The 22,777-nt window shown below is 39.7% G+C and overlaps 1 protein-coding gene across 3 annotated transcripts in view; it reads right to left on the bottom strand.

Annotated features, from left to right (window-relative positions):
- The window catches only part of LOC128686850 (zinc finger CCCH domain-containing protein 18-like), a 177,131-nt gene that overhangs the window by 48,801 nt on the left and 105,553 nt on the right, over positions 1-22,777 (bottom strand). For all 3 annotated transcript variants that reach the window (XM_070082415.1, XM_070082416.1, XM_070082414.1), the window contains exon 12: positions 4,671-4,733. In XM_070082415.1, the coding sequence (XP_069938516.1) occupies positions 4,671-4,733 (63 nt within the window). The remainder of the gene's footprint in view (positions 1-4,670; positions 4,734-22,777) is intronic.

The raw sequence follows: 22,777 nt of genomic DNA, 5'->3' as shown, positions 1-22,777 counted from the left end.
ACGCAGTTGCATTTGCTAGCCGAGTCCTTACGAAGGCTGAACGTAATTATACAGTAACTGAGCAAGAAGCTTTAGCAATAGTATGGTCTTTAAAGCACTTCCGAGACATTATTTATCAGTACTCTGTTCATGTCTTGACAGACCATGCTCCACTGATACCCTTATTCCAGAACAAACAACCTACTGGAAGGTTAGCTAGATGGACCTTGACTATCCAAGAGTTCAATCCCACCTTTGAGCATTTACCTGGCAAGTCAAATGTAGTCGCAGATGCCTTATCGCGACATGTTAGTATAGTAACTGCAGACCCTCCATTTAGTGCTGAGGATGTAAAGAATGCTCAACGAACAGATCCCATGTGGTCTGGTGTGATTCGATTCCTGCTCCAGGAAGATCTTATTCTGACTGTGAAGCCACCAGCACCCATCAGTGACTTTGTCATGAACCAAGAATTACTGTATCGAACAGCCGAGTTGGGTACTCCTAGCAGAAGAGTATACCAGTTAGTAATTCCACAGTCACTAGTGAATGTAGCCTTACAGCTAGTTCACGATGTACCAGGTGTTGCACACCCTGGTATGGATCGTTCAGTAAAACAAGCCAGATTGAAATACTTTTGGCCTCGTATGGCAACTGATGTTTCTGAGTATGTTAAGAAATGTAGTGTCTGCATGCAACATAAAGGCAATGCTAATGGTCCTAATCCAATCCAAGTATATCCAACTACTAGCGAACCGTGGGAAAGAGTTGCGTTAGATTTGTTAACTAATTTCCAATGTTCCCTCCAAGGTAACAAACATCTGTGTGTTATGGTAGACCATTTCACCAGATATTGTGAGTTAGTTCCTATTGCAGATAAGACTGCCGAGACAGTAGCTAAAGCGTTTAAAGAACGCATTATCTGCAGGCATACCACCCCTAAGTCCCTAGTAACAGATAATGGAGGTGAATTCTGTAATGAGATTCTTGAAAATTTGTGTACCTTGTACAAGATCTCTAAATCCACCATTGTTCCTCATCATCCTGCCAGCAATGGGTTAGCGGAATGAACCAATAAGAAAGTACTTGATGTCTTGAGAGCCACTATCAATCCCAACAGTGAAACTTGGGATGAAGTTATACCTGATGTGCAGTGTGCTATAAATTCTGCTTACAACGTTTCTATAGGTGACACTCCACATTATGCATTGTATGGTGTAGATAAACGTTTGCCTTATGAGTTGTTATATTCTAATCTGAAACCAAATTACAACCCTGATGATTTCATAGCAACTCGTACCAGCTTAGCTCAAAGTGTTTTTAGAAGAATCCGTGAAACACTTCATAAATCAACAGCTGAATTTACAAGAGTCGCAAACACTCGAGCAAAGCCATCCAAAATTAAAGTAGGTTCGAGAGTTATGCTGATTAACTTTAACAAAACGTCTGCAATGCCAAAGCTTGATCAAAAGTTTGTTGGTCCTTATCGAGTAGTTGAACATATCACTGGTAATAAGTATAAGGTTAGAGAGATTAGTACTGGTCAGTATAAAGAATCGCATTTAGATCATATGAAGTTAGTATGTGATGATAATGATGTTCCAACCCAGACTAATGTGACAGACTCTGACAATCCTCCTGATCCTGTACTCTCTTCCTCTGATACTCAGTCAGACGATCAACCTGAATGTCGTTATTCCCTACGTACACGACAGGTATTGAGAAATCCTCAAGTATCATTTGTAAAATCCAATTCAGATTTGCCTCAAATACAGCATGAGTTAGCCAATGCTACAGAGTTTGATCCTCCCAGAGATGACACCCATTCTGCATATGTCAATCTCACCCTAGCAGAGTTGGGGTTAAATGTAAATAACCTGTATAGATGAATAATTACAGTATCAACTTATCAGTATTCAAGAATTTTTTTTTGTGTTCATGTTCTCTCCGCATTCTGAGAGTTAACAGTCTAGATTTGAGTGCACCGAATCTGCCTTTCTGTTAAACACTCTTTCTTTGTATATATTCCTTCCTCAGAATCCGTAGATCACATGAATACAGATCGATCGATCAAAATTTTTTTTTTTATCACTTGTAATCTCAACGTTGAGTTCAATGTTCATTTGTTGAGTTTTAAGTTGTGCTATATTATACCTTGTATTGCATTACAGTTTCAGTTACGTAAGCTTCCATTCCAATGTTCTACTTATGTATGTTATAATGTTTAATTGTTGTGTACTTTGACATTGTATAGAATCAGCCCAAGCAGTACACCTGCCATCTCTAGTTTGTATTAGTTGTATGTCGGGACGACATACGTTAGCGTCGCCGAGCTCTCAGTAGTAGTAACCAGTTACCAGTAACCAGTGTACCATTGACTCAACGACCAACCGTCTCTGCCTGAGTCACTGTCTGAACTCATATTGCGCTGACCTGACAGTATTCAAAGTCCCTCTCACATATGGGTACTGTGGGCGGCCAGTCAGTCAGTGTTACGAGAGGAGCGAGAGAGATAGGTACGGCTGTAAGGGCGCTACCCACATTATCTGTAATTATACGTACGACCAGCCTACGTGAGTATTTCTTACCTAATCCACGTGTCGAACTCCCACATGATATATATACCCAGTGGATATTGCCTATAACTTTAGAAGTCTGTTATATGAAAGTTAAGACACATGTGCAACATCTGGATATCTTTATTGTAGACGTTTCACTGGTAGGCGGGATGTGTCTTAACTTGCACAACTTGTCAGACACTGCAACATCATGGAATCTTGGTTCAGAGGACATCTACAAGACCTTCTTCACAGCTGCTGCAACTAACCCATCTCTTTGGGAAGGACCTACTTCCACTGGGGAATCCCGCCTACCAGTGACTATGCCCTCGTCTGCTGCCCGTCCTTATCCACTGATGCCTATATAACAGCCAGTCTTCTTGCCTTTGCTCCAGATTCTCCTCCACCACGATGCTGTGAACACTAACTCCAAGGCTGAGGGACTGATTACCTCATCTTTTGTATATAGTTCTACTGTCTTCTAATTATGTCCTAGAATCTGTATTGATAAAGCCACTGGATGGCGAAACGTCTACAATAAAGATATCCAGATGTTGCACATGTGTCTTAACTTTCATATTGTCGGTATTTTATACCTTTCTTGCACAAGTCTGTTATACTGAGGGTTTACTACTGCACTGAGAAACAATGAACACCATAAAGTCAGTTAAAATGTGTAGTATTAAATTTTAACTGCACACTTTGCAACTTGATAAGTCTACAAACAATTTTTGTTCAGTTAGCCAATTTGTACAAAACTTTAACCATAGCTAAATAATACAGCTGTATATGTTCGGTAAAATTTTTAATGAAGATTTGACTAGTAGATCTGTCTCACAGAATAAAAATACCCGGTTCCCATAAGGCCAGACTGATCACTGGGCTCTGTCACTGATGGGTCATTACTGAGTGTTTGTGGCTTCAGTCTCTGTGATTACACTTGTGTACTGGCTGAGTTGTTTACAGGGACCAAGACTCAGCTCTTGGCTGATTTCTGGCATCTTAGGCCTTACCATATCTACTCCTGAAGCTGTGTATTGAATTTGCCTGGTTGACCAGGCAAGCACCAAACGAGCCTGGCCCATGGCCACGCTCCGAGAGTAGAGGGACTCTCAAAACTCATCAAAGGTATATCAAAGGTAAGGTGCCACTGACTCATCCAAGTTATTCCACTTTTCAATCACCCTGAGACCAAGGAATATGAATACTTTCTTACATCTCTATAGTTAATCTGTATTTTCTGTTTCTACCTGTGTCCTCTTGAGGGGCATGAACTATGAGGAAAATGGAACTAAACCTAATGACACTGGAGGACAGAAATGCCAGGGAAAACCAGGGAGGTTGAGGATGATAACATACAAAATACTCAAGGGAACTAATAGTGCAGACAGGGGCAGGATGTTTGAGAGGAAACAGGAACTTGAGGGCACAGCTGAATATTAAAGATACAGATGAGCCACAGGGATGTCTGGTTGCATTTCTTCAGTCTCACTGTGGTCAGAATGTGGAATGATCTCGGTGAGGAAAAGGTGGAGGCAGACTGCACACATAATTCTAAGAGTAGGTATATGACAGACGTGATGGACAGGTCGTGAGCGGATGGACACACACACACACCTTTGATGAGTTCATATCAATCAATCCAATCTGGGTAAAATGTATGTAAACATTAAATAATTCCAGATCATTTTTTAATACACTAGCCATCTCACACTGAAGTAGTGTTATGAAAAAAAAGAGGAAATACATTCACCATCATAAATTCCATCACTGTTTTGCCAAAAATATAATGACACCAATTCAGATAACTGTCCAAACTGCAACAATCCCACTCCTTCTGAGTGCAGACACTGTACTTACCACCTCCAGGACTCAAGTCCAGGTGAAATTCACAACCTACAAACTGGAGACAAAACTAGATGACATGAGTAGTGCAGGACTGACTGAAACATTGACCAGTTTCATCTCTAATTTGGGGGTTAACTAATTTGATTACTAAGTAATTTATAGTTACTCTAATGCAATATAAACTCTTTAAACAGTGATGACATTTAAACAGCTTTACAGGTAAGCCAAAAGATGAAGGCATCCACCTAAGTCACAAACTACTGATAACTGGAATGTTTTACTCACCTCTCCCTTGTGAGAATCTTGGGTGGCTTTATGTCTTGTTGATGGAGGGGTGTAAGAGGGGGTCTGGAAAAAAAAAATCACTTCGAAGATTAGTGCTTAACTCATGGCATTTAATCTTGACAAGTATGTGAACAATGACAAGACTCAAACCCCTTCAATGGATAATTTAGATTAGGTATTATATATATATATTTTTTTTTATTTTATTATTATCACATTGGCCGATTCCCACCAAGGCAGGGTGGCCCGAAAAAGAAAAACTTTCATCATCATTCACTCCATCACTGTCTTGCCAGAAGGGTGCTTTACACTACAGTTTTTTAACTGCTACATTAACACCCCTCCTTCAGAGTGCAGGCACTGCACTTCCCATCTCCAGGACTCAAGTCCGGCCTGCCAGTTTCCCTGAACCCCTTCATAAATGTTACTTTGCTCACACTCCAACAGCACGTCAAGTATTAAAAACCGTTTGTCTCCATTCACTCCTATCAAACACGCTCACGCATGCCTGCTGGAAGTCCAAGCCCCTCGCACACAAAACCTCCTTTACCCCCTCTCTCCAACCTTTCCTAGGCCGACCCCTACCCCGCCTTCCTTCCACTACAGACTGATACACTCTTGAAGTCATTCTGTTTCGCTCCATTCTCTCTACATGTCCGAACCACCTCAACAACCCTTCCTCAGCCCTATGGACAGCAGTTTTGGTAATCCCGCACCTCCTCCTAACTTCCAAACTACGAATTCTCTGCATTATATTCACACCACACATTGCCCTCAGACATGACATCTCCACTGCCTCCAGCCTTCTCCTCGCTGCAACTTTCATCACCCATGCTTCACACCCATATAAGAGCGTTGGTAAAACTATACTCTCATACATTCCCCTCTTTGCCTCCAAGGACAAAGTTCTTTGTCTCCACAGACTCCTAAGTGCACCACTCACTCTTTTCCCCTCATCAATTCTATGATTCACCTCATCTTTCATAGACCCATCCGCTGACACGTCCACTCCCAAATATCTGAATACATTCACCTCCTCCATACTCTCTCCCTCCAATCTGATATTCAATCTTTCATCACCTAATCTTTTTGTTATCCTCACAACCTTACTCTTTCCTGTATTCACCTTTAATTTTCTTCTTTTGCACACCCTACCAAATTCATCCACCAATCTCTGCAACTTCTCTTCAGAATCTCCCAAGAGCACAGTGTCATCAGCAAAGAGCAGCTGTGACAACTCCCACTTTGTGTGTGATTCTTTATCTTTTAACTCCACGCCTCTTGCCAAGACCCTCGCATTTACTTCTCTTACAACCCCATCTATAAATATATTAAACAACCATGGTGATATCACACATCCTTGTCTAAGGCCTACTTTTACTGGGAAATAATTTCCCTCTTTCCTACACACTCTAACTTGAGCCTCACTATCCTCGTAAAAACTCTTCACTGCTATCAGTAACCTACCTCCTACACCATACACTTACAACATCTGCCACATTGCCCCCCTATCCACCCTGTCATACGCCTTTTCCAAATCCATAAATGCCACAAAGACCTCTTTAGCCTTATCTAAATACTGTTCACTTATATGTTTCACTGTAAACACCTGGTCCACACACCCCCTACCTTTCCTAAAGCCTCCTTGTTCATCTGCTATCCTATTCTCTGTCTTACTCTTAATTCCTTCAATAATAACTCTACCATACACTTTACCAGGTATACTCAGCAGACTTATCCCCCTATAATTTTTGCACTCTCTTTTATCCCCTTTGCCTTTATACAAAGGAACTATGCATGCTCTCTGCCAATCCCTAGGTACCTTACCCTCTTCCATACATTTATTAAATAATTGCACCAACCACTCCAAAACTATATCCCCACCTGCTTTTAACATTTCTATCTTTATCCCATCAATCCCGGCTGCCTTACCCCCTTTCATTTTACCTACTGCCTCACGAACTTCCCCCACACTCACAACTGGCTCTTCCTCACTCCTACAAGATGTTATTCCTCCTTGTCCTATACATGAAATCACAGCTTCCCTATCTTCATCAGCATTTAACAATTCCTCAAAATATTCCCTCCATCTTCCCAATACCTCTAACTCTCCATTTAATAACTCTCCTCTCCTATTTTTAACTGACAAATCCATTTGTTCTCTAGGCTTTCTTAACTTGTTAATCTCACTCCAAAACTTTTTCTTATTTTCAACAAAATTTGTTGATAACATCTCACCCACTCTCTCATTTGCTCTCTTTTTACATTGCTTCACCACTCTCTTAACCTCTCTCTTTTTCTCCATATACTCTTCCCTCCTTGCATCACTTCTACTTTGTAAAAACTTCTCATATGCTAACTTTTTCTCCATTACTACTCTCTTTACATCATCATTCCACCAATCGCTCCTCTTCCCTCCCGCACCCACTTTCCTGTAACCACAAACTTCTGCTGAACACTCTAACACTACATTTTTAAACCTACCCCATACCTCTTCGACCCCATTGCCTATACTCTCATTAGCCCATCTATCGTCCAATAGCTGTTTATATCTTACCCTAACTGCCTCCTCTTTTAGTTTATAAACCTTCACCTCTCTCTTCCCTGATGCTTCTATTCTCCTTGTATCCCATCTACCTTTTACTCTCAGTGTAGCTACAACTAGAAAGTGATCTGATATATCTGTGGCCCCTCTATAAACACGTACATCCTGAAGTCTACTCAACAGTCTTTTATCTACCAATACATAATCCAACAAACTACTGTCATTTCGCCCTACATCATATCTTGTATACTTATTTATCCTCTTTTTCTTAAAATATGTATTACCTATAACTAAACCCCTTTCTATACAAAGTTCAATCAAAGGGCTCCCATTATCATTTACACCTGGCACCCCAAACTTACCTACCACACCCTCTCTAAAAGTTTCTCCTACTTTAGCATTCAGGTCCCCTACCACAATTACTCTCTCACTTGGTTCAAAGGCTCCTATACATTCACTTAACATCTCCCAAAATCTCTCTCTCTTCTCTGCATTCCTCTCTTCTCCAGGTGCATACACGCTTATTATGACCCACTTCTCGCATCCAACCTTTACTTTAATCCACATAATTCTTGAATTTACACATTCATATTCTCTTTTCTCCTTCCATAACTGATCATTCAACATTACTGCTACCCCTTCCTATATATATACCCCTTTAATATATATATATATATATATATATATATATATATATATATATATATATATATATATATATATATATATATATATATATATATATATATATATATATATTATTATTATTATTATTATTATTATTATCACAATGGCCGATTCCCACCAAGGCAGGGTGGCCCGAAAAAGAAAAACTTTCACCATCATTCACTCCATCACTGTCTTGCCAGAAGGGTGCCTTACACTACAGTTTTTAAACTGCAACATTAACACCCCTCCTTCAGAGTGCAGGCACTGTACTTCCCATCTCCAGGACTCAAGTCCGGCCTGCCGGTTTCCCTGAATCCCTTCATAAATGTTACTTTGCTCACACTCCAACAGCACGTCAAGTATTAAAAACCATTTGTCTCCATTCACTCCTATCAAACACGCTCACGCATGCCTGCTGGAAGTCCAAGCCCCTCGCACACAAAACCTCCTTTACCCCCTCCCTCCAACCCTTCCTAGGCCGACCCCTACCCCGCCTTCCTTCCACTACAGACTGATACACTCTTGAAGTCATTCTGTTTCGCTCCATTCTCTCTACATGTCCGAACCACCTCAACAACCCTTCCTCAGCCCTCTGGACAACAGTTTTGGTAATCCCGCACCTCCTCCTAACTTCCAAACTACGAATTCTCTGCATTATATTCACACCACACATTGCCATCAGACACGACATCTCCACTGCCTCCAGCCTTCTCCTCGCTGCAACATTCATCACCCACGCATCACACCCATATAAGAGCGTTGGTAAAACTATACTCTCATACATTCCCCTCTTTGCCTCCAAGGACAAAGTTCTTTGTCTCCACAGACTCCTAAGTGCACCACTCACTCTTTTTCCCTCATCAATTCTATGATTCACCTCATCTTTCATAGACCCATCCGCTGACACGTCCACTCCCAAATATCTGAATACGTTCACCTCCTCCATACTCTCTCCCTCCAATCTGATATTCAATCTTTCATCACCTAATCTTTTTGTTATCCTCATAACCTTACTCTTTCCTGTATTCACCTTTAATTTTCTTCTTTTGCACACCCTACCAAATTCATCCACCAATCTCTGCAACTTCTCTTCAGAATCTCCCAAGAGCACAGTGTCATCAGCAAAGAGCAGCTGTGACAACTCCCACTTTGTGTGTGATTCTTTATCTTTTAACTCCACGCCTCTTGCCAAGACCCTCGCATTTACTTCTCTTACAACCCCATCTATAAATATATTAAACAACCACGGTGACATCACACATCCTTGTCTAAGGCCTACTTTTACTGGGAAATAATTTCCCTCTTTCCTACATACTCTAACTTGAGCCTCACTATCCTCGTAAAAACTCTTCACTGCTTTCAGTAACCTACCTCCTACACCATACACTTGCAACATCTGCCACATTGCCCCCCTATCCACCCTGTCATACGCCTTTTCCAAATCCATAAATGCCACAAAGACCTCTTTAGCCTTATCTAAATACTGTTCACTTATATGTTTCACTGTAAACACCTGGTCCACACACCCCCTACCTTTCCTAAAGCCTCCTTGTTCATCTGCTATCCTATTCTCCGTCTTACTCTTAATTCTTTCAATTATAACTCTACCATACACTTTACCAGGTACACTCAACAGACTTATCCCCCTATAATTTTTGCACTCTCTTTTGTCCCCTTTGCCTTTATACAAAGGAACTATGCATGCTCTCTGCCAATCCCTAGGTACCTTACCCTCTTCCATACATTTATTAAATAATTGCACCAACCACTCCAAAACTATATCCCCACCTGCTTTTAACATTTCTATCTTTATCCCATCAATCCCGGCTGCCTTACCCCCTTTCATTTTACCTACTGCCTCACGAACTTCCCCCACACTCACAACTGGCTCTTCCTCACTCCTACAAGATGTTATTCCTCCTTGCCCTATACACGAAATCACAGCTTCCCTATCTTCATCAACATTTAACAATTCCTCAAAATATTCCCTCCATCTTCCCAATACCTCTAACTCTCCATTTAATAACTCTCCTCTCCTATTTTTAACTGACAAATCCATTTGTTCTCTAGGCTTTCTTAACTTGTTAATCTCATTCCAAAACTTTTTCTTATTTTCAACAAAATTTGTTGATAACATCTCACCCACTCTCTCATTTGCTCTCTTTTTACATTGCTTCACCACTCTCTTAACTTCTCTCTTTTTCTCCATATACTCTTCCCTCCTTGCATCACTTCTACTTTGTAAAAACTTCTCATATGCTAACTTTTTCTCCCTTACTACTCTCTTTACATCATCATTCCACCAATCGCTCCTCTTCCCTCCTGCACCCACTTTCCTGTAACCACAAACTTCTGCTGAACACTCTAACACTACATTTTTAAACCTACCCCATACCTCTTCGACCCCATTGCCTATGCTCTCATTAGCCCATCTATATATATATATATGTATATGTATATATGTATATATATATGTATATGTATATATGTATATATATATATATATGTATATATATATATTATATATATATATGTATATATATATATATATATATGAATGTGCGTGGATGTTGTGCAGATGATAAGAAAGAGATGATTGTGGATGTTATGAATGAGAAGAAGCTGGATGTCCTGGCTTTAAGTGAAACAAAGCTGAAGGGGGTGGGAGAGTTTCAGTGGAGAGGAATAAATGGGATTAGGTCAGGGGTTTCAAATAGAGTTAGAGCTAAAGAAGGAGTAGCAATAATGTTGAAGGATAAGCTATGGCAGGAAAAGAGGGACTATAAATGTATTAATTCAAGGATTATGTGGAGTAAAATAAAGATTGGATGTGAAAAGTGGGTTATAATAAGCGTGTATGCACCTGGAGAAGAGAGAAGTGTAGAGGAGAGAGAGAGATTTTGGGAAATGTTGAGTGAATGCGTGGGGAGTTTTGAATCAAGTGTGAGAGTAATGGTGGTTGGGGATTTTAATGCTAAAGTGGGTAAAAATGTTATGGAGGGAGTAGTAGGTAAATTTGGGGTGCCAGGGGTAAATGTAAATGGGGAGCCTTTAATTGAGCTATGTGTAGAAAGAAATTTGGTAATAAGTAATACATATTTTATGAAAAAGAGGATAAATAAATATACAAGGTATGATGTAGCACGTAATGAAAGTAGTTTATTAGATTATGTATTGGTGGATAAAAGGTTGATGGGTAGGCTCCAGGATGTACATGTTTATAGAGGGGCAACTGATATATCGGATCATTATTTAGTTGTAGCTACAGTTAGAGTAAGAGGTAGATGGGAAAAGAGGAAGGTGGCAACAACAAGTAAGAGGGAAGTGAAAGTGTATAAACTAAGGGAGGAGGAAGTTCGGGTGAGATATAAGCGACTATTGGCAGAAAGGTGGGCTAGTGCAAAGATGAGTAGTGGGGGGGTTGAAGAGGGTTGGAATAGTTTTAAAAATGCAGTATTAGAATGTGGGGCAGAAGTTTGTGGTTATAGGAGGGTGGGGGCAGGAGGAAAGAGGAGTGATTGGTGGAATGATGAAGTAAAGGGTGTGATAAAAGAGAAAAAGGTAGCTTATGAGAGGTTTTTACAAAGCAGAAGTGTTATAAGAAGAGCAGAGTATATGGAGAGTAAAAGAAAGGTAAAGAGAGTGGTGAGAGAGTGCAAAAGGAGAGCAGATGATAGAGTGGGAGAGGCACTGTCAAGAAATTTTAATGAAAATAAGAAAAAATTTTGGAGTGAGTTAAACAAGTTAAGAAAGCCTAGGGAAAATATGGATTTGTCAGTTAAAAACAGAGTAGGGGAGTTAGTAGATGGGGAGATGGAGGTATTGGGTAGATGGCGAGAATATTTTGAGGAACTTTTAAATGTTAAGGAAGAAACAGAGGCAGTAATTTCATGCACTGGTCAGGGAGGTATACCATCTTTTAGGAGTGAAGAAGAGCAGAATGTAAGTGTGGGGGAGGTACGTGAGGCATTACGTAAAATGAAAGGGGGTAAAGCAGCTGGAACTGATGGGATCATGACAGAAATGTTAAAAGCAGGGGGGGATATAGTGTTGGAGTGGTTGGTACTTTTGTTTAATAAATGTATGAAAGAGGGGAAGGTACCTAGGGATTGGCAGAGAGCATGTATAGTCCCTTTATATAAAGGGAAAGGGGACAAAAGAGACTGTAAAAATTATAGAGGAATAAGCTTACTGAGTATACCAGGAAAAGTGTACGGTAGGGTTATAATTGAAAGAATTAGAGGTAAGACAGAATGTAGGATTGCGGATGAGCAAGGAGGTTTTAGAGTGGGTAGGGGATGTGTAGATCAGGTGTTTACATTGAAGCATATATGTGAACAGTATTTAGATAAAGATAGGGAAGTTTTTATTGCATTTATGGATTTAGAAAAGGCATATGATAGAGTGGATAGAGGAGCAATGTGGCAGATGTTGCAAGTATATGGAATAGGTGGTAAGTTATTAAATGCTGTAAAGAGTTTTTATGAGGATAGTGAGGCTCAGGTTAGGGTGTGTAGAAGAGAGGGAGACTACTTCCCGGTAAAAGTAGGTCTTAGACAGGGATGTGTAATGTCACCATGGTTGTTTAATATATTTATAGATGGGGTTGTAAAGGAAGTAAATGCTAGGGTGTTTGGGAGAGGGGTGGGATTAAATTATGGGGAATCAAATTCAAAATGGGAATTGACACAGTTACTTTTTGCTGATGATACTGTGCTTATGGGAGATTCTAAAGAAAAATTGCAAAAGTTAGTGGATGAGTTTGGGAATGTGTGTAAAGGTAGAAAGTTGAAAGTGAACATAGAAAAGAGTAAGGTGATGAGGGTGTCAAATGATTTAGATAAAGAAAAATTGGATATCAAATTGGGGAGGAGGAGTATGGAAGAAGTGAATGTTTTCAGATACTTGGGAGTTGACGTGTCGGCGGATGGATTTATGAAGGATGAGGTTAATCATAGAATTGATGAGGGAAAAAAGGTGAGTGGTGCGTTGAGGTATATGTGGAGTCAAAAAACGTTATCTATGGAGGCAAAGAAGGGAATGTATGAAAGTATAGTAGTACCAACACTCTTATATGGGTGTGAAGCTTGGGTGGTAAATGCAGCAGCGAGGAGACGGTTGGAGGCAGCGGAGATGTCCTGTTTAAGGGCAATGTGTGGTGTAAATATTATGCAGAAAATTCGGAGTGTGGAAATTAGGAGAAGGTGTGGAGTTAATAAAAGTATTAGTCAGAGGGCAGAAGAGGGGTTGTTGAGGTGGTTTGGTCATTTAGAGAGAATGGATCACAGTAGAATGACATGGAAAGCATATAAATCTATAGGGGAAGGAAGGCGGGGTAGGGGTCGTCCTCGAAAGGGTTGGAGAGAGGGGGTAAAGGAGGTTTTGTGGGTAAGGGGCTTGGACTTCCAGCAAGCGTGCGTGAGCGTGTTAGATAGGAGTGAATGGAGACGAATGGTACTTGGGACCTGACGATCTGTTGGAGTGTGAGCAGGGTAATATTTAGTGAAGGGATTCAGGGAAACCGGTTATTTTCATATAGTCGGACTTGAGTCCTGGAAATGGGAAGTACAATGCCTGCACTTTAAAGGAGGGGTTTGGGATATTGGCAGTTTGGAGGGATATGTTGTGTATCTTTATATGTTTATGCTTCTAGACTGTTGTATTCTGAGCACCTCTGCAAAAACAGTGATAATGTGCGAGTGTGGTGAAAGTGTTGAATGATGATGAAAGTATTTTCTTTTTGGGGATTTTCTTTCTTTTTTGGGTCACCCTGCCTCGGTGGGAGACGGCCGACTTGTTGAAAAAAAAAAAAAAAAATATATATTATATAGATATATATATATATTATATAGATATATATATATATTATATAGATATATATATATATTATATAGATATATATATATATTATATAGATATATATATATATAATTATATAATTATATATATACATCTATATATATATATATATATATTATATATATATATATATATATATATATATATATATATATATATATATATATATATATATATATATATATATATATATATATATATATATATATATATATGTATATTTTTTTTTTTCAACAAGTCGGCCATCTCCCACCGAGGCAGGGTGACCCAAAAAAAAAAGAAAATCCCCAAAAAGAAAATGCTTTCATCGTCATTCAACACTTTCACCACACTCACACATAATCACTGTTTTTGCAGAGGTGCTCAGAATACAACAGTTTAGAAGCACATACATATAAAGATACACAACATATCCCTCCAAACTGCCAATATATAAATATATATAAATATATATAAATATATATATATATATATATATATATATATATATATATATATATATATATATATATATATATATATATATATATATATATATATATATATTTTTTTTTTTTTTATGTTATTTTCACACTGGCCGATTCCCACCAAGGCAGGGTGGCCCGAAAAAGAAAAACTTTCACCATCATTCACTCCATCACTGTCTTGCCAGAAGGGTGCTTTACACTACAGTTTTTAACCCTTTGAGGGTCGACAGGCCCTCTCCGAAACTCGTTCTCAGGGTCGGCCAAATTTAAAAAAAAAAAAATTATTTTCTCTTATGAAAAGATAGAGAATCTTTTCCCGATCATAACGACACCAAAAGTTTGAAATTTGATAGAAAACTTACGGAATTATGCTCTCGCAAAGTTTGCGGTCTCGGCGATGTTTACGGATCGGCGATTTTGCCCACTTTGAGCCCCATTTTCGGCCAATTTCACTGTACTAGTCGACAAAAAACATGAATATTTCGCTAGAACTCCATTTTTTCTATCGAATGGGTGCAAGAAACCACCCATTTATAAATTCAACTATCCAGTACAGTGGTCAGAATTTAGCAATTTTGCCAATTTCACACAAATTTCAAAAGATGCCAATTTCGGAATAGGGTCCAGAATAAACAAGAAAGACATTCCTGGCAATAAATTGACATTTCCTCTAGTCATTAGTCACGTCTCAAGGCCCCTCTTATATTCTTTTGCTTTCCACTTTGAATTTTTATTCTCACAAAAAATATAAGATTTACTGTTATGCAGACTACTGCATTAGTGTAAAAAATGGTATAAATATTATTGGTGCACTTGTGAAAGAATATTAGACTCACCAGTTGACGTGTATTGCACGCTTGGCACGATTTGTTTACTTTTGAAGTTTGGTAAAAATCGAACATTTCTGCTACTTTGAGCTCAATTTCAAGGCACCTTTCATTGTAAAACCAGTCAAAATCATCTCAATTTCAGTAATATGTCTTCCATTCTATAAAATGAGACCAAGAAAACTAGAATACAACAAAAATACTATACGAAAATACACTGCAAATTCGCTGATTTATTAAAAAAAAATGGAAAAAGTTTTTTTTTTCTCATTATGCACCGTGTGCTGCAGGATTTTTTTTAGACTGTGCACACTGACCACATAGACCCATTCTTTCATATGAAGGCCTACTAGCTTTCTCCCACTAGATTTGAGGTCGCTAGAATTTATGAGTACTAGTACGTCAAAAACCCCTACGCGTAAGACGTACTAGTACGACGAAAACCCTAAAAGGGTTAAACTGCAACATTAACACCCCTCCTTCAGAGTGCAGGCACTGTACTTCCCATCTCCAGGACTCAAGTCCGGCCTGCCGGTTTCCCTGAATCCCTTCATAAATGTTACTTTGCTCACACTCCAACAGCACGTCAAGTATTAAAAACCATTTGTCTCCATTCACTCCTATCAAACACGCTCATGCATGCCTGCTGGAAGTCCAAGCCCCTCGCACACAAAACCTCCTTTACCCCCTCCCTCCAACCTTTCCTAGGCCGACCCCTACCCCGCCTTCCTTCCACTACAGACTGATATACTCTTGAAGTCATTCTGTTTCGCTCCATTCTCTCCACATGTCCGAACCACCTCAACAACCCTTCCTCAGCCCTCTGGACAACAGTTTTGGTAATCCCACACCTCCTCCTAACTTCCAAACTACGAATTCTCTGCATTATATTCACACCACACATTGCCCTCAGACATGACATCTCCACTGCCTCCAGCCTTCTCCTCGCTGCAACATTCATCACCCATGCTTCACACCCATATAAGAGCGTTGGTAAAACTATACTCTCATACATTCCCCTCTTTGCCTCCAAGGACAAAGTTCTTTGTCTCCACAGACTCCTAAGTGCACCACTCACTCTTTTTCCCTCATCAATTCTATGATTCACCTCATCTTTCATAGACCCATCCGCTGACACGTCCACTCCCAAATATCTGAATACATTCACCTCCTCCATACTCTCTCCCTCCAATCTGATATTCAATCTTTCATCACCTAATCTTTTTGTTATCCTCACAACCTTACTATTTCCTGTATTCACCTTTAATTTTCTTCTTTTGCACACCCTACCAAATTCATCCACCAATCTCTGCAACTTCTCTTCAGAATCTCCCAAGAGCACAGTGTCATCAGCAAAGAGCAGCTGTGACAACTCCCACTTTGTGTGTGATTCTTTATCTTTTAACTCCACGTCTCTTGCCAAGACCCTCGCATTTACTTCTCTTACAACCCCATCTATAAATATATTAAACAACCATGGTGATATCACACATCCTTGTCTAAGGCCTACTTTTACTGGGAAATAATTTCCCTCTTTCCTACACACTCTAACTTGAGCCTCACTATCCTCGTAAAAACTCTTCACTGCTATCAGTAACCTACCTCCTACACCATACACTTGCAACATCTGCCACATTGCCCCCCTATCCACCCTGTCATACGCCTTTTCCAAATCCATAAATGCCACAAAGACCTCTTTAGCCTTATCTAAATACTGTTCACTTATATGTTTCACTGTAAACACCTGGTCCACACACCCCCTACCTTTCCTAAAGCCTCCTTGTTCATCTGCTATCCTATTCTCCGTCTTACTCTTAATTCTTTCAATTATAACTCTACCATACACTTTACCAGGTACACTCAACAGACTTATCCCCCTATAATTTTTGCACTCTCTTTTATCCCCTTTGCCTTTATACAAAGGAACTATGCATGCTCTCTACCAATCCCTAGGTACCTTACCCTCTTCCATACATTTATTAAATAATTGCACCAACCACTCCAAAACTATATCCCCACCTGCTTTTAACATTTCTATCTTTATCCCATCAATCCCGGCTGCCTTACCCCATTTCATTTTACCTACTGCCTCACGAACTTCCCCCACACTCACAACAGGCTCTTCCTCACTCCTACAAGATGTTATTCCTCCTTGCCCTATACACGAAATCACAGCTTCCCTATCTTCATCAACATTTAACAATTCCTCAAAATATTCCCTCCATCTTCCCAATACCTCTAACTCTCCATTTAATAACTCTCCTCTCCTATTTTTAACTGACAAATCCATTTGTTCTCTAGGCTTTCTTAACTTGTTAATCTCACTCCAAAACTTTTTCTTATTTTCAACAAAATTTGTTGATAACATCTCACCCACTCTCTCATTTGCTCTCTTTTTACATTGCTTCACCACTCTCTTAACCTCTCTCTTTTTCTCCATATACTCTTCCCTCCTTGCATCACTTCTACTTTGTAAAAACTTCTCATATGCTAACTTTTTCTCCCTTACTACTCTCTTTACATCATCATTCCACCAATCGCTCCTCTTCCCTCCTGCACCCACTTTCCTGTAACCACAAACTTCTGCTGAACACTCTAACACTACATTTTTAATCCTACCCCATACCTCTTCGACCCCATTGCCTATGCTCTCATTTGCCCATCTATCCTCCAATAGCTGTTTATATCTTACCCTAACTGCCTCCTCTTTTAGTTTATAAACCTTGACCTCTCTCTTCCCTGATGCTTCTATTCTCCTTGTATCCCATCTACCTTTTACTCTCATATATATAATTTCTTATTTTTTTTTTCAACAAGTCGGCAGTCTCCCACCGAGGCAGGGTGACCCAAAAGAAGAAAGAAAATCCCCAAAAAAGAAAATACTTTCATCATCATTCAACACTTTCACCACACTCACACATTATCACTGCTTTTGCAGAGGTGCTCAGAATACAACAGTTTAGAAACACATATGCATAAAGATACACAACATATCCCTCCAAACTGCCAATATCCCAAACTACTCCTTTAAAGTGCAGGCATTGTACTTCCCATTTCCAGGACTCAAGTCCGACTATATGAAAATAACTGGTTTCCCTGAATCCCTTCACTAAATATTACCCTGCTCACACTCCAACAGATCGTCAGGTCCCAAGTATCATTCGTCTCCATTCACTCCTATCTAACACGCTCATGCACGCTTGCTGGAAGTCCAAGCCCCTCGCCCACAAAACCTCCTTTACACCCCTCTTTCCAACCCTTTCGAGGACGACCCCTACCCCTCCTTCCTTCCCCTATAGATTTATATGCTTTCCATGTCATTCTACTTTGATCCATTCTCTCTAAATGACCAAACCACCTCAACAACCCCTCTTCTGCCCTCTGACTAATACTTTTATTAACTCCACACCTTCTCCTAATTTCCACACTCCGAATTTTCTGCATAATATTTACACTACACATTGCCCTTAGACAGGACATCTCCGCTGCCTCCAACCGTCTCCTCGCTGCTGCATTTACCACCCAAGCTTCACATCCATATAAGAGTGTTGGTACTACTATACTTTCATACATTCCCTTCTTTGCCTCCATAGATAACGTTTTTTGACTCCACATATACCTCAACGCACCACTCACCTTTTTTCCTTCATCAATTCTATGATTAACCTCATCCTTTATAAATCCATCCGCCGACACGTCAACTCCTAAGTATCTGAAAACATTCACTTTTTCCATACTCCTCCTCCCCAATTTGATATCCAATTTTTCTTTATCTAAATCATCTGATACCCTCATCACCTTACTCTTTTCTATGTTCACTTTCAACTTTCTACCTTTACACACATTCTCAAACTCATCCACTAACCTTTGCAATTTTTCTTTAGAATCTCCCATAAGCACAGTATCATCAGCAAAAAGTAACTGTGTCAATTCCCATTTTGAATTTGATTCCCCATAATTTAATCCCACCCCATCTCCCGAACACCCTAGCATTTACTTCTTTTACAACCCCATCTATAAATATATTAAACAACCATGGTGACATTACACATCCCTGTCTAAGACCTACTTTTACCGGGAAGTAATCTCCCTCTCTTCTACACACCCTATCCTGAGCCTCACTATCCTCATAAAAGCTCTTTACAGCATTTAGTAACTTACCACCTATTCCATAAACTTGCAACATCTGCCACATTGCTCCTCTATCCACTCTATCATATGCCTTTTCTAAATTCATAAATGCAATAAAAACTTCCCTACCTTTATCTAAATATTGTTCACATATATGCTTAAATGTAAACACTTGATCTACACGTCCCCTACCCACTCTGAAACCTCCCTGCTCATCCGCAATCCTACATTCGGTCTTACCTCTAATTCTTTCAATTATAACCCTACCAAATACTTTTCCTGGTATACTCAGTAAACTTATTCTTCTATAATTTTTACAATCTCTTTTGTCCCCTTTCCCTTTATATAAAGGGACTATACATGCTCTCTGCCAATCCCTAGGTACCTTCCCCTCTTTCATACATTTATTAAACAAAAGTACCAACCACTCCAAAACTATATCACCCCCTGCTTTTAACATTTCTGTCATGACCCCATCAGTTCCAGCTGCTTTACCCCCTTTCATTCTACGTAATGCCTCACGTACCTCCACCACACTTACATTCTGCTCTTCTTCACTCCTAAAAGATGGTATACCTCCCTGGCCAGTGCATGATATTACTGCCTCCCTTTCTTCCTCAACATTTAAAAGTTCCTCAAAATATTATCGCCATCTACCTAAAACCTCCCTCTCCCCATCTACTAACTCCCCTACTCTGTTTTTAACTGACAAATCCATACTTTCCCTAGGCTTTCTTAACTTGTTTAACTCACTTCAAAATTTTTTCTTATTTTCATTAAAATTTCTTGACAGTGGCTCTCCCACTCTATCATCTGCTCTCCTTTTGCACTCTCTCACCACTCTCTTCACCTTTCTTTTACTCTCCATATACTCTGCTCTTCTTATAACACTTCTGCTTTGTAAAAACCTCTCATAAGCTACCTTTTTCTCTTTTATCACACCCTTTACTTCATCATTCCACCAATCACTCCTCTTTCCACCTGCCCCCACCCTCCTATAACCACAAACTTCTGCCCCACATTCTAATACTGCATTTTTAAAACTATTCCAACCCTCTTCAACCCCCCCCCCCACTACTCATCTTTGCACTAGCCCACCTTTCTGCCAATAGTCGCTTATATCTCTCATATATATATACATATATGAGAGATATATATATATACATACATCTAGGTTTTTCTCCTTTTTCTAAATAGCTCTTGTTCCTCTTTATTTCTTCTATTGTCCATGGTGAAGTGGAAAAGAATCTTTCCTCCATAAGCCATGCGTGTCGTATGAGGCGACTAAAATGCCGGGAGCAATGCGCTAGTAACCCCTTCTCCTGTAGACATTTACTAAAAAAGAGAAGAAGAAAAACTTTATAAAACTGGGATGCTTAAATGTGCGTGGATGTAGTGCAGATGACAAGAAACAGATGATTGCTGATGTTATGAATGAAAAGAAGTTGGATGTCCTGGCCCTAAGCGAAACAAAGCTGAAGGGGGTAGGGGAGTTTTGGTGGGGGGAAATAAATGGGATTAAATCTGGAGTATCTGAGAGAGTTAGAGCAAAGGAAGGGGTAGCAGTAATGTTGAATGATCAGTTATGGAAGGAGAAAAGAGAATATGAATGTGTAAATTCAAGAATTACGTGGATTAAAGTAAAGGTTGGATGCGAGAAGTGGGTCATAATAAGCGTGTATGTACCTGGAGAAGAGAAGAATGCAGAGGAGAGAGAGAGATTTTGGGAGATGTTAAGTGAATGTATAGGAGCCTTTGAACCAAGTGAGAGAGTAATTGTGGTAGGGGACCTGAATGCTAAAGTAGGAGAAACTTTTAGAGAGGGTGTGGTAGGTAAGTTTGGGGTGCCAGGTGTAAATGATAATGGGAGCCCTTTGATTGAACTCTGTATAGAAAGGGGTTTAGTTATAGGTAATACATATTTTAAGAAAAAGAGGATAAATAAGTATACAAGATATGATGTAGGGCGAAATGACAGTAGTTTGTTGGATTATGTAGTGGTAGATAAAATACTGTTGAGTAGACTTCAGGATGTACATGTTTATAGAGGGGCCACAGATATATCAGATCACATTCTAGTTGTAGCTACACTGAGAGTAAAAGGTAGATGGGATACAAGGAGAATAGAAGCATCAGGGAAGAGAGAGGTGAAGGTTTATAAACTAAAAGAGGAGGCAGTTAGGGTAAGATATAAACAGCTATTGGAGGATAGATGGGCTAATGAGAGCATAGGCAATGGGGTCGAAGAGGTATGGGGTAGGTTTAAAAATGTCGTGTTAGAGTGTTCAGCAGAAATTTGTGGTTACAGGAAAGTGGGTGCGGGAGGGAAGAGGAGCGATTGGTGGAATGATGATGTGAAGAGAGTAGTAAGGGAGAAAAAGTTAGAATATGAGAAGTTTTTACAAAGTAGAAGTGATACAAGGAGGGAAGAGTATATGGAGAAAAAGAGAGAGGTTAAGAGAGTGGTGAAGCAATGTAAAAAGAGAGCAAATGAGAGAGTGGGTGAGATGTTATCAACAAATTTTGTTGAAAATAAGAAAAAGTTTTGGAGTGAGATTAACAAGTTAAGAAAGCCTAGAGAACAAATGGATTTGTCAGTTAAAAATAGGAGAGGAGAGTTATTAAATGGAGAGTTAGAGGTATTGGGAAGATGGAGGGAATATTTTGAGGAATTGTTAAATGTTGATGAAGATAGGGAAGCTGTGATTTTGTGTATAGGGCAAGGAGGAACAACATCTTGTAGGAGTGAGGAAGAGCCAGTTGTGAGTGTGGGGGAAGTTCGTGAGGCAGTAGGTAAAATGAAAGGGGGTAAGGCAGCCGGGATTGATGGGATAAAGATAGAAATGTTAAAAGCAGGTGGGGATATAGTTTTGGAGTGGTTGGTGCAATTATTTAATAAATGTATGGAAGAGGGTAAGGTACCTAGGGATTGGCAGAGAGCATGCATAGTTCCTTTGTATAAAGGCAAAGGGGATAAAAGAGAGTGGAAAAATTATAGGGGGATAAGTCTGCTGAGTATACCTGGTAAAGTGTATGGTAGAGTTATTATTGAAAGAATTAAGAGTAAGACGGAGAATAGGATAGCAGATGAACAAGGAGGCTTTAGGAAAGGTAGGGGGTGTGTGGACCAGGTGTTTACAGTGAAACATATAAGTGAACAGTATTTAGATAAGGCTAAAGAGGTCTTTGTGGCATTTATGGATTTGGAAAAGGCATATGACAGGGTGGATAGGGGGGCAATGTGGCAGATGTTGCAGGTGTATGGTGTAGGAGGTAGGTTACTGAAAGCAGTGAAGAGTTTTTACGAGGATAGTGAGGCTCAAGTTAGAGTATGTAGGAAAGAGGGAAATTATTTCCCAGTAAAAGTAGGCCTTAGACAAGGATGTGTGATGCCACCGTGGTTGTTTAATATATTTATAGATGGGGTTGTAAGAGAAGTAAATGCGAGGGTCTTGGCAAGAGGCGTGGAGTTAAAAGATAAAGAATCACACACAAAGTGGGAGTTGTCACAGTTGCTCTTTGCTGATGACACTGTGCTCTTGGGAGATTCTGAAGAGAAGTTGCAGAGATTGGTGGATGAATTTGGTAGGGTGTGCAAAAGAAGAAAAT

This window comes from Cherax quadricarinatus, chromosome 7 (assembly GCF_038502225.1).
Source record: "Cherax quadricarinatus isolate ZL_2023a chromosome 7, ASM3850222v1, whole genome shotgun sequence".
NCBI classification, from domain to species: Eukaryota; Metazoa; Arthropoda; class Malacostraca; order Decapoda; family Parastacidae; genus Cherax; species Cherax quadricarinatus.
This window is presented reverse-complemented; position numbering and strand designations above follow the sequence as displayed.